At 37.6% G+C, this 18684-nt stretch overlaps 1 protein-coding gene across 5 annotated transcripts in view; it reads right to left on the reverse strand.

Annotated features, from left to right (window-relative positions):
• plxnb2b (plexin b2b) overlaps positions 1-18684 on the reverse strand; it is a 245161-nt gene that overhangs the window by 16557 nt on the left and 209920 nt on the right. For all 5 annotated transcript variants that reach the window (XM_067436860.1, XM_067436862.1, XM_067436858.1 and 2 more), the window contains 16 exons: positions 18463-18626; positions 17995-18143; positions 15006-15117; positions 13649-13785; positions 13375-13557; positions 12174-12285; positions 11455-11655; positions 11206-11385; positions 8771-8907; positions 8567-8667; positions 7344-7573; positions 6052-6233; positions 5215-5281; positions 3080-3226; positions 1041-1197; positions 854-954 (listed from right to left, as the gene is read on the reverse strand). In XM_067436860.1, the coding sequence (XP_067292961.1) occupies positions 854-954; positions 1041-1197; positions 3080-3226; positions 5215-5281; positions 6052-6233; positions 7344-7573; positions 8567-8667; positions 8771-8907; positions 11206-11385; positions 11455-11655; positions 12174-12285; positions 13375-13557; positions 13649-13785; positions 15006-15117; positions 17995-18143; positions 18463-18626 (2360 nt within the window). The remainder of the gene's footprint in view (positions 1-853; positions 955-1040; positions 1198-3079; positions 3227-5214; positions 5282-6051; positions 6234-7343; positions 7574-8566; positions 8668-8770; positions 8908-11205; positions 11386-11454; positions 11656-12173; positions 12286-13374; positions 13558-13648; positions 13786-15005; positions 15118-17994; positions 18144-18462; positions 18627-18684) is intronic.

Consider the following 18684-nt stretch of genomic DNA (forward strand, 5'->3'; position numbering starts at 1 on the left):
AATATAAATATTAAATTATATAAAGTGATAAATATAAATATTTATGTTTTTATAAATTATGCATGTATATTTATAAAAAATACTCATACAATAATTGTATATATATATATATATATATATATATATATATATATATATATATAGTTTTGTTTTTTAATTTTTATAATAATATAATTATGAATTTATTTATATTTTTTAAATACAAATGTATAAATAGAAAATTATATAAATTGGTTCTAAATGTATAATAAAATATATATATTTACTATAATAATACATAAATATATATATATATATATATATATATATATATATATATATATATATACTTTAAAAATAATTTATTATAAATAATTTATTGTGAATTTATTAAAAATGTAAATATAAATATTACATAATATAAATTGATAACACATTTATTATAAATATCCATAATATAATATGTATTTATTTACTAAATATTTATACAAAAAAATTATTGTAATTTATTTACAAATTATTTACATAAATTGCAAAAATATAGTGATTAAAATAGTTGTGTATCTATATTTATAAAATATAGAGATTTCTTCAGATTCAAATTGTATATATTATATATATATATATATATATATATATATATATATATATATATATATAAACAATAAATTTGTAATACATTCACATAATGCAAGAAATCATATTCACATATTTTTTTCTGAATAATAAACATTTATAAAAAGGGCCTGGAGAAATGCAGTTTTGTCCGACTTCTTCACTCACTAAACAGAATTCATTGGACTGTAATACTGAATGTACTTTAAAACACAAACAAAAGCACATCATCACATTTAGAAACGTAACTATAACTCACGTTATAATGCGCCAGCGTATTGATGCGTCTCCACCTGCCCTCCTTCTGTGACGTCACGTCGAGATCGGACAGGGTCTGTCCCGTCGAGCCGGGCCGCCATTCTGTGGACGAGACCAGAACACACAGCGATAAAGAAAGTGTCATGACGTCCCCGGCAGTGAAATCACACACTCGCTCGCTCGCTCACCGAGGGTGACGCTGTCTACTTTGGGTCTCTGGGAGTGCGGCAGGTTTTTGTACACCTGCTCGATGATCTTCTCCTTCACCTGAGAGATCGTGTCACAATCTAGCACCTTCACCGGGGTGACGTCAGGCCCCTCGCCCTGCACCAACACCTGCAGCGTCTGGGGACAAAGAGTTAAAGGGTTAGTTCATCCAAAAATGAAATGTATGTCATTAATGACTCTTCCTAATGTCGTTCCACACCCGTAAGACCTCCGTTCATCTTCAGACACAGTTTAAGATATTTTATATTTAGTCCGAGAGCGTATCTAAGTGAATGCACACTATACTGTCCATGTCCAGAAAGGGAATAAAAACATCATCAGTAGTCCATATGTGACGTCAGTTTGGCTGCATTTACACTGCAGACGTTGATGCAAAATTCCTGGTGACTATATCAGATTTTTTTGACGACCTGCTTACATCATCATTTCAAAAGCGACCCGTATCCGATATTTGCATTTACACTGTACACTGGCAAAACAGCCCAAGATGTTTTTAACCGGTGAAAGGAAGTAAAACCGTGCGATATGCAATGGACGCAGACAAAATGATTGCACAATGTTTTGCTGTCTGCACTGTTCCACACATCTTTAAAGATCGGCAAAACATTTCTCTCTTAAAGGGTTAGTTCACCCAAAAATGAAAATGATTTCATTAATTACTCACCCTCATGTCGTTGGACACCCGTAACACCTTCGTTCATCTTCAGAACACAAATGAAGATATTTTAGTTGAAAGCTGATGGCTGAGAAAGGCTTCAGAAAGGCCTCCATTGGCATTCAGTGCATTTCCACTGACCCACTCTCAAGACCCATAAAGGCACTAAAGACGACGTTACAAAGTCCATCTCACTACAGCGGCTGTACAATCATTTTACAATGCGACGAAAATAGTTATTGTGCACACAAAACAATAAAATAACGATATAATCCACCAAATTATGGACGTAAACTCGACGCATGCGCGAGAATATGACGCAGCTCCGCCGTTCGAATCATAGCGAATACATGACCCGGAAGAGGAGGAGCGCCGCTATCGCGTGAGTTCACGTCCGAGACCTACACAGAAGACAATGTCTTGGCAGATAAAGTCATTATTTTGATTTTTTTTAGCGCACAAAAACTGTTCTCGCCGCTTGGTACAATTATTGTACAGCCACTGTAGTGAGATGGACTTTGTATCGACGTCTTTAGTGCCTTTATGGGTCTTGTGAGTGGGTCAGTGGAAATGTACTGAATGCCAATGGAGGCCTTTCTGAAGCCTTTCTCAGCCATCAGCTTTCAACAAAAATATCTTCATTTGTGTTCCGAAGATTAACGAAGGTGTTACGGGTGTCCAACGACATGAGGGTGAGTAATTAATGAAATCATTTTTGGGTGAACTAACCCTTTAAGGCGGAGAAAAAGAGGAGAGCCCTTGACAGGGTCGCCAGGTTTTCACCTGAATGAATCAGCGTATTGATTCATGATTCGGATCGGCAATGTCAAGTGATTTCAGCAGTTTGACACGCGATCCGAATCATGAATCAATACGCTGATTCATAACCATTTGAATCTTTGTTTGATGCAAAACAAACGCGGAAGAGAAGACAATGCTGAATAAAGTCGTAGTTTTTGTTGTTTTTGGACCAAAATGTATTTCCGATGCTTCAAGAGATTCTAACTAACTAACTGATGTCTCATATGGACTACTGATGATGTCTTTATTCCCGTTCTGGACATGGACAGTATAGTGTGCATACATTTGCATACACTCTCGGACTAAATATAAAATATCTTAAACTGTGTCTGAAGATGAACGGAGGTCTTACGGGTGTGGAACGACATTAGGGGGAGTCATTAATTACATCACTTTCATTTTTGGGTGAACTAACCCTTTAAATCACCATACAGAGACTTCAGTGAACATCCTAACAAATACTACTCGTTTATGAAGGAACAAAATCAATTCAATAATGTGAAAATAAACGGCTGTGACATGTAAAACACCAGAAAGACTTACCAGCACAATGTACTCCACGTCATCTCCGAGAAGGCCGGTGTCGTTCAGCGTGTACTTGGCTTTCTTAACCTGTGCGTCCACCGGCCCCTTTTCAATCTGGTGCTTTATGGCCCTGAAGAGTTTGTACAGCGGTTCTCCAGCGGAGTCCTGAGCAAACACAAGCACTTTAACACGGCCGGTTTTTATTCATTACCCACAGACGACAGCGATTTATCGTAACTCGACCTGTAAATCAGCTGTGGCTTTGAAGAATGTACAGTTCAAGTGTGTCAGTGACTGAAGTGCTGATTCATGCAGATGAAGAACAGAAGCTGCTTCATTAAACGCCATTATCATCATCATCATCATCATCATCAGTCACACTCACGAATATCAAAGCTTTACTGAAACACACCGTGAACAGGACACATCCAAACCAAACCCTTCAAGAAATACGACCCGTTTAATGTAATATATAATTAAAAGTGTAACACTTCCTCCAATCACAGCTCAAAGCACAGAACCAGGAGTGAGTTTATTAAAACTACACCATTTTAATATAAAAAGCATCCTCACATTCGTTTTTAATTGTATAGTAGCTTTATCTGCACTCTCTGTTTCCAATCAAAAGATTTGATTTAATCACTAAATCCCATGGAATCTTGTTTTCACAATCGCGAGTTTCTCTCATAATTCTGACTTTTCTCGCAAATTTATATCTCATAATTCTGACTTTTCTCATGAGTTTATATCTCATAATTCTGACTTTTCTCATGAGTTTATATCTCATTATTCTGACTTTTCTCGCAAATTTATATCTCATAATTCTGACTTTTCTCATGAGCTTATATCTCATAATTCTGACTTTTCTCATGAGTTTATATCTCATAATTCTGACTTTTCTCATGAGTTTATATCTCATAATTCTGACTTTTCTTGCAATCTTATATCTCATAATTCTGACTTTTCTTGCGAGCTTATATCTCATAATTCTGACTTTTCTCATGAGTTTATATCTCATAATTCTGACTTTTCTCATGAGTTTATATATCATAATTCTGACTTTTCTCATGAGCTTATATCTCATAATTCTGACTTTTCTCATGAGTTTATATCTCATAATTCTGACTTTTCTTGCAATCTTATATCTCATAATTCTGACTTTTCTCATGAGCTTATATCTCATAATTCTGACTTTTCTCATGAGTTTATATCTCATAATTCTGACTTTTCTTGTAATCTTATATCTCATAATTCTGACTTTTCTCATGAGCTTATATCTCATAATTCTGACTTTTCTTGCGAGTTTATATTTCATTATTCTGACTTTTCTTGCAAGCTTATATCTCATAATTCTGACTTTTCTCATGAGCTTATATCTCATAATTCTGACTTTTCTCATGAGTTTATATCTCATAATTCTGACTTTTCTTGCAATCTTATATCTCATAATTCTGACTTTTCTCATGAGTTTATATCTCATTATTCTGACTTTTCTCATGAGTTTATATCTCATAATTCTGACTTTTCTTGCAATCTTATATCTCATAATTCTGACTTTTCTCATGAGTTTATATCTCATAATTCTGACTTTTCTTGCGAGCTTATATCTCATAATTCTAACTTTTCTCATGAGTTTATATATCATAATTCTGACTTTTCTTGCAATCTTATATCTCATAATTCTGACTTTTCTCATGAGTTTATATCTCATAATTCTGACTTTTCTTGCGAGCTTATATCTCATAATTCTGACTTTTCTTGCGAGCTTATATCTCATAATTCTAACTTTTCTCATGAGTTTATATCTCCTTTTCATATTTCATAATTCTGACTTTTCTTGCGAGTTTATATCATAATTCTGACTTTTCTTAAAATCTTATATCTCATAATTCTGACTTTTCTCACGAGCTTATATCTCCAGTTTACATCTTGCAATTCACAATTTTTCTCAGAATTGTGAGATGTAAAATCACAACTCGGAATTGCAATTCCTTTTTTACTTTTTTATTCTCTGGCCGAAACGAGCTTAAACAAGCTAAAATCCTGGTGTATTGTGAAATTAAATGTGAGTGAATCTTTATGAACGTGCTTCATTCATAAAGATGATTTTTTATGAATGTGCTTCTGGTTCTGGTTTCTGTTTGATATTTTACCTTTAGGTACTGATAGAGACAGATAGACATCCAGTTACTCAGCATCCTTTCCACCACCGTCTCAGACCTTCGGAGACACACACACACACACACACACACACACACACACACACACAGTTTTCCATTACAGAACTGACAGATTCAGATTCACTTCTCAAGCATGTTTTTTAATCGGATCTGTGAGTTAAACACTTTAATAGCACGGCAAGTTGCTGAACAGGCTTCAGTTGGTCTAATGAACTAGATTACATGACAGAAGAATTGTATGATTAGTATGAAAAATTACCATAGTTATTTATTAAACACTGATGTGTTTTTATTATGTTCTGGTTGCTGCCTATTAATGAAAGCCACTTGAGGCCGTACATTACCGTCATTTTAAGTGGTTTCTGCATCAACAACGCTCCTTAACTGTGGTAAGATCACTATAACGCACGGCCTCGAGTGGCTTACTGCTTTAATGAACACTTGTACACTAATTTGAGTCAAAAACAAACAATGATAATTAGAATCAGCATCCAACTATGACAATCAAACAAGCATGTGAACATGGTGCTGGTGAGTGTTGTGCATGTGGATGTGGATGATTTTAATGTCTTTGGGACAGTGAGGCTTGAGTTTATTTTTGCAGAGAAAGACTTTTGACTACAATGACATGTTTTATGTGATATTTCGTGGCAAACTAATTCAATATTCCTAATAAAACCCATTCATCCTGACTCCTAGAAGTTGCATAAAGCCAGCCAATCAGATTGCAGACAGCACATTTGAAAAGTTCTTGCCATTTTTATGTAATAAGCATTGGACATTAGTATCATGGGCCAGACGTCGTCTCACCTGCGGAGCAGCAGTTTAGGATTCTTGCTGTGAACGTAATCCTCCATGAGCCCCAGCAGAAGTGTCCTCATGATGTCCGTGTAATACTCCAGTTTACCATGAAGCGCTACGGTCAGTAAAGAAGCGAAATACACTTTGGCCCTGGCGTTAAAATCCGAACGGCCCTCCAGTGTTCTGATAAACTACACAGACACACACACACACACAAACACAAAGGTTTACAAACACAAATATAATAAAATTGACTTTCCCGTTAAAACTGTGGGGCATTCAAATTTATTTAAACGAGAGTCTTGTAATACTCTAATGATTATTACGTTTAATGTTTAATACTGTCTGGTTATGATTGACTTTTGTGTGTCGTGCATAACCATATAAACACTGGGAAGATAATTACAGGCTAGTCTTAAAATACGGACGTTGTGGTTGTTTACGAGTATACATGTGTGTCATTAGATGTAAATGTTTAATTGTGTTTGGGCCATGAATATAAAAGACTTTAATGAGAGCGCAGGAGCTGATTGAGTCCTCTGGGGCTCTTTTAGTGTCATTCTGTATAATTGAGCGAATGTCTGCGTGATGTCTATAGGGCTCCATCAGTGATGCTTGTATTTGTCTGAGAAACACCCAATAATTATCGTCAAATATTAATTTGCTGACCTTTCTCTCTATTTACTGTTTAAAATGAACAGGTGAAGAGCTGTAGGTGTCTAGAAATGGATCATAATTACAATGTGTGTGTGTGCGTGGGCATGTTTTTGTGAAATATCAGGACACAAATGTGTATAATGACATGAGCATGACAAGTATTACAAGAATCTGTTGAAATATGAGGACATGTCCCCACTTTTCAAAATGCTTATAAATCATATAGGATGAGTTTTTTTGAGAAAGTAAAAATGCAGAATGTTTCCTGTGATTGGTAGGTTTAGGGTCAGGGGCAGTGTGTGTGTGTGTGTGTGTGTTGGGTAGGTTTAGGAGAGGGGCAGTGTAGGGGGATAGAAAATATTGTTTGTACAGTATAAAAACCATTACACCAATGGAATGTCCCCATATTTCACAAAAACAAAAGTGTTTGTGTGTGTGTGTGTGTGTGTGTGTGTGTGTGTGTGTGTGTGTGTGTGTGTGTGTGTGTGTGTGTGTGTGTGTGTGTGTGTGTGTGTTGGGTAGGTTTAGGGACAGGGGCAGTGTAAGGGAATAAATAATACGGTTTGTACAGTATAAAAACCATTACGCCTATTGAATGTCCCCACATTTTAACAAAAACAAACGTGTGTCTGTGTGTTTCATACATTAATGAGAAAGGTTTTGCTGTTGAGCAGGTTTGAGAACTGGTTCAGCGCCTGGTTGACAATAGCCCTGCGGGATTCTGGGATGTCCAGTTTGCCGGTGATCATGACGTCATTGGCGCCATCCTTAGAGGGCAGGAAGAAGACGCGGTCCGTGTAGGTCTTGTAGTCCAGGAACGGGATCCGGCCCTCGCTTATGTCGTTAGTGTGGTCCTCCATTTCGATCATTAGATCTGCACAGGAAATTACACCATGTCAACATAGCGTCAAAATTCAGATAAACGTATCCAATCAGTAATAAAATCCTGAATTAAAGAGCATAGATGTGCAGATTGTTTTACTTTGTATGTGTCAAAAATCACACAATCATCTGAAATTCCTCATTTTGGACAAAATTTTAGGTACTTTTGCAAACACCACTGATGGATGGATAAATAAATATATAAATAAATAGGTGGAAGGATAGATAAACAATATATTAATTGATAAATAATTAGGTCAAAGGATAGATAAACAATAGATTCATTGATAAATAATTAGGTCAAAGGATAGATAAACAATAGATTAATTGATATATAAATATAGGTGAAGACAGATAAACAGTTGATAGATAAAATAGGATGGATACAATGGATTAATTGATAGATCTAGGTGGATGGACGGATAAGTTCATACGGTATATATGTGGCCAGATATACTAAACTAACATATAAATAAACCAAAAAAGGTGGATGGATAGATAAACAATGTATTAATTGAAAAATAAATACATATATATAAACAATACAGATAAAAAACAGATCAACATATTAAATAAATAAATACATATGTGAATAAAAAAATTGTAAATATAATAGTTGGAGGGATAACATATCTTAAAATTAATTATTTGATGAAAAATAAATAAGCTACTCTCAAAAATGTCATACTAGGCATAGGGTCATCCAACAGCAAACTAATTAATGAGTGATGTCAACTAGCTTTATATTTTCTTATTTATTTACATTTTGTTATTTTTAACGGCTGTATTTTTAATTAGCATGCTTTAATCATGAGACAGTTTGTAATTCAGAGAAGTTAAAGAAGCAATACACATGGAGACAGATATCTTCAACAAATTGTTGACTAATATAATCTAATCAGACATGTCATATTTCTGTTGCTGTTTTCTAGAGTAAATCATCTGTTGCCATGCTAAAAGCACCGCTGCAGTGTGCATGTGTGACCTGTGAACTCCTTTTTGCAGCGGTCACGAACACTCTCTTCCAGATTCTCCAGCTGATGCTTCACTTTCTCGTACTCTCGTTCTGCCTGCTGGCTCTTCCTCCTACACAGAGATGATCAGATGAATTCATGAATTCATTACATGAAACGTTCGCTCAGATGAACACCTCAAGGGCATTGTGGGATGTGCAGTTCTTCTTTTTAACCTGTAGCAGACGACGGAGATGGCGATAATCAGCAGCATGGGAACGACCACCGCCGGGATGATGATGGGCAAAGGGAGATTGTACTTCCTCTCGTACCGAACAGAGCCGACCATCCACTCGCCATTGCCAAACTTAATCTGAGAGAGAGAGAGAGAGAGAGAGAGAGAGAGAGAGAGAGAGAGAGAGAGAGAGAGAGAGAGAGAGAGACTGTATTATGGATTGATGAATGATTGGCCAAATAGGTGGAAGAATTGAGAAATAGATTGTGCGAATGAATAAAGATAAACTAATAGATGAATTGATAAATAAATGAATAAGTATATATATATATATATATATATATATATATATATATATATATATATATATATATATATATATATATATATATATATATATATATATATATATATAGATGGTTGGATGAATGAATGAATGAATGAATTTGTGGCTGGAAGGATGGAGGGGTGGATGAATTAATATGTGCCTGGAAGGACAGAAGGATGGATGGATGAATATGTGACTGGAAGAATTATTGGATGGATGGATGAATATGTGGATAGATGATGGATGGATAGATGGATGATGGATACATTAATTAATTTGTGGCTGGAAGGACAGAAGGAATGATGGATGGATGAATATGTGGCCGGAAGAACAGATGGATGGATGGATGGATATTTGGCTGGAAGGAGAGAAGGATGGATGGATGGATGGATGGATGGATGAATGAATATGTGGCTGGAAGGATGGATGGATGGATGGATGGATGGATGGATGGATGGATGGATATGTGGCTGGAAGGATGGATGGATGGATGGATGGATATGTGGCTGGAAGGATGGATGGATGGATGGATGGATATGTGGCTGGAAGGATGGATGGATGCATATGTGGCTGGAAGGACAGAATAAAGGATGGATGGATGATTATGTGGCTGGAAGGACAGAATGAAGGATGGATGGATGATTATGTGGCTGGAAGGATGGATGGATGGATGGATGGATGGATATGTGGCTGGAAGGATGGATGGATGGATGGATGGATATGTGGCTGGAAGGATGGATATGTGGCTGGAAGGATGGATGGATGGGTGGATATGTGGCTGGAAGGATGGATGGATGGATGGATGGATGGATGGATGGATATGTGGCTGGATGGATGGATGGATGGATGGATGGATGGATGGATGGATATGTGGCTGGAAGGATGGATGGATGGATGGATGGATATGTGGCTGGAAGGATGGATGGATGGATGGATGGATATGTGGCTGGAAGGATGGATGGATGGATGGATGGATGGATGGATGGATGGATGGATGGATGGATGGATGGATGGATGGATGGATGGATATGTGGCTGGAAGGATGGATGGATGCATATGTGGCTGGAAGGACAGAATAAAGGATGGATGGATGATTATGTGGCTGGAAGGATGGATGATGGTAAAATGTGGCTGAAAAGATGATGGATGGATGGATGGATGGATGGATATGTGGCTGGAAGGATGGATAAATATGTGACTGGAAGGATGGATGGGTGTATTGTTTAATATGTGGCTGGATAGATGAATGGATGGCTGGATTAAATTTGGCTCGAAGGATGGATGGATGGATGGATGGATAGATAGATAAATAGATATGTGACTGGTATAAAGGATGGATGGATATGTGACTGGAAGGAAGGATGAATGGATGGATGATTATGTGGCTGGGAGAACAGAATAATGAATGGTTATGTGGCTGGATGGAAGGATAGATGGATGGATGGACATGTGGCTGGAAGGATGGATGGATGAATGGTTATGTGGCTGGATAGATGGATGGATGAATGGATGAACATGTGGCTGGAAGGATGGATGGATGAATGATTATGTGGCTGGATGGAAGGATAGATGGATGAATATGTGGCTGGAGGGAAGGATAGATGGAAGGATGAATATGAGGTTGGAAGTTTGGAATAATCGATGGATGGATGGATGGATGGATGGATGGATGGATGGATGGATGGATGGATGGATGGATGGATAGGTAGGACAGATGGATGGATGATGGAAGGACAGATGGATGGATAAATGAATGGACAGATGGATGGATAAATGAATGGACAGATAGATGGATAAATTAATGGACAGATGGATGGCTGAATGAATGGATGGATGGATGGATAAATTAATGGACAGATGGATGGATAAATTAATGGACAGATAGATTGATAAATTAATGGATAGATGGATGGCTGAATGAATGGATGGATGGATGGATAAATTAATGGACAGATGGATGGCTGAATGAATGGATGGATGGATGGATAAATTAATGGACAGATGGATGGCTGAATGGATGGATGGATGGATGGATGGATGGATGGATGGATGGATGGATGGATGGATGGATGGATGGATGGATGGATGGATGGACGGTGTTCTCTCACCAGCAGGTCCAGCGGGTCGGAGCCGGTGTCTCTCCTCTGTCTCTTGGAGCGAGCTCTGGGTGCGGTCGAGGGCGGGTCCAGGAATAATTTATCATCCTGTAGTGTGTTGACGTTACACTGCACGTCCCCCACAAACGCCTGCGCCTCCTTCGCCGTCATCGCTTTGGAAAAACCACGACCCTGAGACACCAAAACACGTTTAGAAGCGGGGAAAACCGGCGTGTGATTGACATCAGAGCGGATACTCACGGTGACGATGATCATGCTGTTTTCAGTGATAACGGTCTTGCTGAGCTGATCAAACGTGGGGTCGGGGTGATACTGGAACGGCGTCAGCTCCGTCTGGAGGTTATCTAACTGCACGTACGTCCTGAAGGACTGAGACTCATTGACCGCAGGGGACAGGAACGTGATCAACGTGTCATTTTTTAACTTGAAGCTCTCGACAAACTGAGAAAAGAGAGAGAGTTTTGCTGTAAATGATATTAAACCAAATATCCTCACTTTCCTAACTCTTTTCCCAGCAGCCTTCACGAGCACATGGACCAAAAGCCCCAGACAGCAAAACCGCAGAGGAACAGATTTCACTGCTGTTGAAAATCTATTGATATTCTGAGGGGGAGCAGCAAAAGTCCCTAAAAGTGGGGGCGGAAAAATCTGTTAGATAGACAGATGGAGAAAGAGCGACGGAAGCAGCGAGACCGCTCGAGAAAGGTCTAGAGTACAAAAGCTTCTCCTCAGATAAGGGAGATGAAATGAAGCGTTCATCAAGTTTTTCGTTAGATAAACGCTCGTTTAATCTCCGTCTCGTTGAGCGCTGCAGATCAGAGCAGCTCTCGTCATTTCAATCAGAGCTCGAGAGAGAGTCATGCAGGACGGAAACCCAACAGTGAGAAGAACAGATGAAATGAAGAACAAACAGCAAGTGACGCTTCCCTCGAGATCTTGTGAAGGTTTCTCGCACTCACCTCCTCCGGGACGCCCGGTTCGGACCATTCTCCAGCGGATGCCACCACCCTGATAGTAGCTTTCTGGACCAGGTCAAATCCAGTACCCATTACCTGGATTTTTCTGCCACCGCTGAAATATACACACAATCATAGCACAATAATATATATCATTTATTTATTTTTTACTATGTTTGAGGTTACACTGCTGAAGGGCAGCAACATATACATATATTAAAATAAAACGAATTTATTGTTATTTTATATATATATATATATATATATATATATATATATATATATATATATATATATATATATATATATATATATATATATACATATATATATATATATATATATATATATAAATAAAACATAAAATTTGTGATATAAATTATTATTGTAAATAAATACAATATCTCATTTATATAATGTTAAGGTGTGAAAAAAAACACTATAAAATATTTATAAATAATTATATATTATATAATACTATATATATATATATATATATATATATATATATATATATATATATATATATATATATATATATATGTACACACACACTGTATATACATTGTATTAATAGATATAACATGGATATTAATATATAATATATATATATTTAATTATATATACTATAGATTTAAGTATCTATAAAAAATAATAGACAATCATAATTATGCAACACTATATAAAATATTTATAGAAATTATATAAATCTCATATAAATTTTACAAATTAATAATGATAAGAACTAGCAGAAACAAGCGATACAATCATTGTTTAATGTAGGGGGAAAGAGTTGACATTATTTAGATAAGGACATTTCATATAATATATATTATAATATAGTGTATATGTCTAATCTTCTTTATTTTATTTTTTTGGTATTTAAGAAGACAATACATAATATAAAAATTTATAAAAAATACAGATTATCTCAAATATAAATCAAGGGGAAATACACTAGATTAAGCAATGCTTTTATCGCTAGTTTCTGCTTGTTTTTTGCCTGTGGATTCAGAACTTTTCAGTTGCGTAATAGCGCCCCAACCGTATAACAGTGAAGACACAGAAAGCCGGAAAATTCCTTGAATGGCGGGGAAATAGTTAGTAAAAAGCAGTATTCATAATTGTGCAAATGAGGGTAATGATGTAACAATGACTTTGTGGAATGGATTGGGTGGCATATTTTCTGGCAAACAGAACTGACCAGATGAAGCTGCTCCTGGGCTGATGGTCAGACACAGAGGGGTTGTTGAAGAACTGAAAGGCCATCTTGATAGTGGTTGTGGTGTGTGCGCCGTACTGAACTCTCAGGTCGAGGTGAGCTGGCGGAACCGTATCGCCCAGATACTCAGACAATTTACAGGTGATCTGCTCTCCAAAGCTCTCACTAACAGACAGGAAGATCAAAAAATTAACCCCCCAAAAGGTGGCAAATCTAATGAAAAAGACAAAAACTACGTTTCCCATGATGCACTCACACTCTGCAGGGCACCTTGTCCACATGGATCATAAGGTCTTCTTTTGAAGCTGTGTTCAGGCCTGTCCCAGTAATAGTCAGGACAGTTCCACCTGCTTTAGGACCTCGAGTTGGAGACACGGTTAGTGCAATGGGGTCCTACAGGAACAAAGATCATATTTAGGGGCCGCTTACACAACACCATTTTCAACTAAGCACAGAAACATTTTTATGTGTTTCTTTATACAACATTCCATTTTGGGGGCAAACGTTAATTAACGCGTTTAACGCGTTAATTAAGATTAATTAACTACGGGACTTTAACGCGTTAATTAATTACGCAAAAAAATAACTAACATAATTTTAACCACACTTATTTTTGCACCGCGGAACGTTTTTCAATAAATGAGTTTCGACGGACCGATTATACTGGAACACCAACTAGCGCTCACCTCACGAGTCACGACAACAACAAACCATAGTGAACATGAACGAAGAAGCTGATGAGACCGCTTTGCTTGGCCCCGTGGATGGGAAATTTTGTTTTTAAAAAAATGAAAGGATGGAACCGTCGACAAGAGCATGGTTGTGTGCAAGCTATACAACAAGGAGTTAGCGTATCACCGCAGCACATCGAGCCTCAGATTCACAAATATGCTTTTGCTAAACTTAATAGCAAACATTGCGCTGGTCTGCTGGACTGAAATAAATAAACAATATTTTGTTGATTAAGCTTATGTATTCAGTCATTATTCAATGGTATACTAAAAATACATGTGAAAAATTACTTCTCATTGTTCCAGGTCAAATATTTATATGCAAATAAAATGCGATTAATTTCGATTAATTAATTATAAAGCCTCTAATTAATCAGATTAATTTTTTTAATCGAGTCCCAGCCCTAATATATATATATATATATATATATATATATATATATATATATATATATATATATATATATTGTAGTAATGATGTACACAAGGGCTGCAAATACCCAGTAATGACAGACACATTCTATGCATTACCATTTTATTGTAATGATTACATAATCCCCGAATTGTATCTGCACGCTGTCCAAGACCCGTCAAACGCATACCCTCAGCAGGAGCAACTGAGACAATCTATCTCCCAGAAAAACTGATGCAATAATTTCGGCTAAAGCCGTCAGCCGCTGATAATTATTACCCCTGCAGAAGCATGTGACCGGTGACCACACACAACGCTGTGACAAAACAACCCATCATTACACAACGGATGCAGAGAGCTCCCGTTGACACACACAAACAGCGGCAGCCCTCTGGACGGGATCTGAAGTAGAGTTCCACAGATTTAGCATGTGTGTAGTGCATGATGGGTAATGGAGAATAGTGACTTACCCTGTAGGTGAAGCTGACCATTTTTGAGGATATGCCTTTTTTTCCTCTGCCCACCTCTATTTCCACCTCTCCGGTTCTGTACATTGTTGCAAGCCCAATTTCACACACCACACTGCCAAACAAACACAAACATGTTCATTTAATAATAATAATAATAATTTATTACATTTATATACCGCTTTTCTGGATTCTAAAAGAGCTTTATGTGGAAGGAGGGAGTCTCCTAAACCACCACCAATGTGCAGCATCCACCTGGACAATGCGACGGCAGCCATTTTGCGCCAGAACGCCCACCACACACTAGCTTTAAAAGTAAAAGATCCAGATGTTATACTGGTTGAAACTCTCTTCACATCCTGATAGCAATCGATCATATAAGTGGTCTAAATATTATAAATATACATACTTATATCTTCTGTGGAAGTCTCAAGACCACAAAAAAGTTTGTCCAATCATTGCATTTGGTCTGAATGATATCTTGCATATGTACCGTATCTAACATATGTATTTAATGTAATGGTGCTGCAGCTTAATTGCATTAAATATTTGTAACATGTTAAACTTTTTTGTAAGCCCTACTATATATATCTATATACAGTGATCAACATTATGACCACCTTCTTAATATTTTGGTCCATCTTTTGCTGCCCAAACAGCCCTGACCCATCGAGGCTGGACTCCACTAGACCCCTGAAGGTGTGCTGTGGTATCTGACACCAAGATGATAGCAGCAGATCCTTTAAGTCCTGTAAGTTGCGAGGTGGGGCCTCCATTGGTCGGACTTGTTTGTTCAGCACATCCCAGAGATGCTTGATTGGATTGAGATCTGGGGAATTTGGAGGTCAAGTCAATGCCTCAAACTCATTGTTGTGCTCAAACCATTCCTAAGGCATTTTTGCTTTGTGTCAGGAGCATTATCTGCTGAAAGAGCCACAGCCACCAGGGTGAACAACGATGAACATGGTCTGCAACAATGCTTAGGTAGGTGGTACGGGTCAAAGTAACATCCACATGGATGGCAGGACTAAAGGTTTCCCAGCAGAACATTGCCCAAAGCATCTTACTGCCTCCGCCGGCTTGCCTTCTTCCCATAGTGCATCCTGGTGCCATGTGTTCCTCAGGTAAGCGACACACACACGCACCCGGCCATCCACGTGATGTAAAGGAAAACATGATTCATCAGACCAGGCCACCTTCTTCCATTGCTCTGTGGTCCAGTTCTGATGCTCACGTGCCACTGATGTGCTCTCGGCAGGGTCAGGGGTCAGCATGGGCACCCTGACTGGTCTGCAGCTATGCTGCCCCATACGCAACAAACTGAGATGCTCTGTGTATTCTGACACCTTTCTATCATAACCAGCATTAACTTTTGGAGCAATTTAAGGGACAGTAGTTTGTCTGTTTGATTGGACCACACGGCCCAGCCCTCGCTCCCCATGTGCATCAATGAGCCTATATATGTTTTTTACAAACTGAAGGATAGAATAAATTTCTGAGGCAATCCACAGGTCAATAAAGCTCAAGTTATTCCATCCGGAACATTTCTTTACCCTTTAATGGATTTAAGCAGAGGACAAAATGAGCAGAAGACAAGATTCATTAGTGCTGGACGAACTTATCCCACCCAAACACCTACAATTTGCCGAAAAGATGCTATCAATTAACACCAATCTCACAGATTCCAGATTCATTACGTCTAAAATGTGCCAAATGAGAAAACTGATCTTCTGTTGCCCTGAAATCTGAATGTCAACCTCCCCAGACAGACTCATCTGACAGCGATCTCTCCGAGAGCTTATTTACCATTCTGAAGCCAAACTCTCCTGCTGAAAGATCCTTTTCAAACTTGTTAGCAGCCAGACAAACACTCAGTCAGGCTGAACGCTCACAACAGTTGATAAATCCTGATGTAGAATCACTGACTCAGCCAAGCCTGACATTGCCTGTGAGAAAACCTCATCTTTGTCTCTAAATCTACACAACATGCTCTGTATTTCAAAAGCGTACAAATCTAACGTTGTTCTACATGAGGGAACGCAAGGACAAACTCATGAACATTTAATATTCTACGCATAGCCACAAACATCATACAAAGCCTTGTGCAGAACATCTAAAAGATTATTTGGATCATTCTTGAGGGCATTTTTGCATGTTCGAATTCTGTGTAATTATTTTTTTATTAAGCTCTGAATGAACCAGATTTCTCAAACAGGACATTCGCTAAAAAAAATCAGGCCATTAGGTACCACAGAGAACTGCACGCTCAGAGTCCAGCAGGAATTTCATTTTATAAGAGCTTGTTCAATACTAAACACAGTTTGTACAAGAGTTTATGTCCAAAAGCCACCAAACACACAAATGTAGTGAACATGGGGACACAGCAGTAAACCAAGTTAAGGTTATCAAGGCCTTTTCCACAAATAAACTACACTTTGGAGTAACATTACATTTTTAAAAACATTTATTTTTAATTAAATAGCTATAGATATTAGATATACTATAAAACATAAAAGCCTAGCATGAAGAGTAGCTAGTTTTAAGCACATAAAATGTGTAAACAAAATGGTGATTTTGGCCTGTCCCACTTTAGAGGTCTGACATCCTGGATTTTATCTAACAGTTAAAGTTACAATCTCATAATTTTGAAATAATCTGATATTCAATTTATAATAAATAAGAAATCCAGGCTGCAGTTATTAAGCTAAAAATATGCAACCCTTTTACCCAAATTTGTATAGGAAAAAAATGACAATTTATTTTCTTTAGGTTTTGGGGAAATATAAGTTATGCGCTAATGTGTACTGATTGTTAACTTAATTTCAGGCAAAATGTTATTTATATATATATATATATATATATATATATACATACACACACCGTATATATACATACCGTGTATATATATATATATATATATATATTTTTTTTTTTAATCAGCCCTTTTTTAAACACTATTCATGGAAAGTGACTCAGCTTTTGTGGATGTTACCTGGTTGAGACCGAGTAGCGTTCCCGCAGGTGTTTACAAGGCACTCCGGCTACGGTGATGTTTTTAATGTCATCCTTCTGAATGCCCAGGTTCGAGCCCTTAATGGTCACAGCTATTCCTCCTCTCAGCGGCCCGTATCGCGGCGTGATCTGAAATACATTATAAAAAGATCCTAATCATGGACAGCCCTGAGAAAAGACCGCAGAGAGAAGCGGAGATAACCAATCGCACTAAAACAACAGTAAAAATGATTTATTTCCATTCCTATCAGTAATTCAGCCATCTAAATAGAACATGACCTGAGGTTTCTATAGATTTTTACTCTCAAAAAAGTTCTAAAATATTGCTTGCATTTTCTGAGTGGGGTTTTGAGTATTGATGGTTGTCAAAATCACAACATGAACTTAGAAAATGTTATTGGCTTGTTTAGACTCGTTTGTCCCATCGACGCCGTCATTCTGTACTCACGTCGGTGATCTGGGGGTCGGGACACTCCTCCGGCTCTTTGGAGGCACAGAGCTGATCGTACACACACAAGCTGGTCTGCGTGCACCACACACACTGATATTTGGGGTCGGCGTTCTTACACAAGCTGCAGTCTTCACGTCCCAGAGAGCAGTTATACAGAGTGACTGAAAGACAGTCGAGAGGAAACAAACACGTCAAAACACCCAAAAGATCATTTAAAGT

Source organism: Pseudorasbora parva, chromosome 25 (assembly GCF_024679245.1).
Source record: "Pseudorasbora parva isolate DD20220531a chromosome 25, ASM2467924v1, whole genome shotgun sequence".
NCBI classification, from domain to species: domain Eukaryota; kingdom Metazoa; phylum Chordata; class Actinopteri; order Cypriniformes; family Gobionidae; genus Pseudorasbora; species Pseudorasbora parva.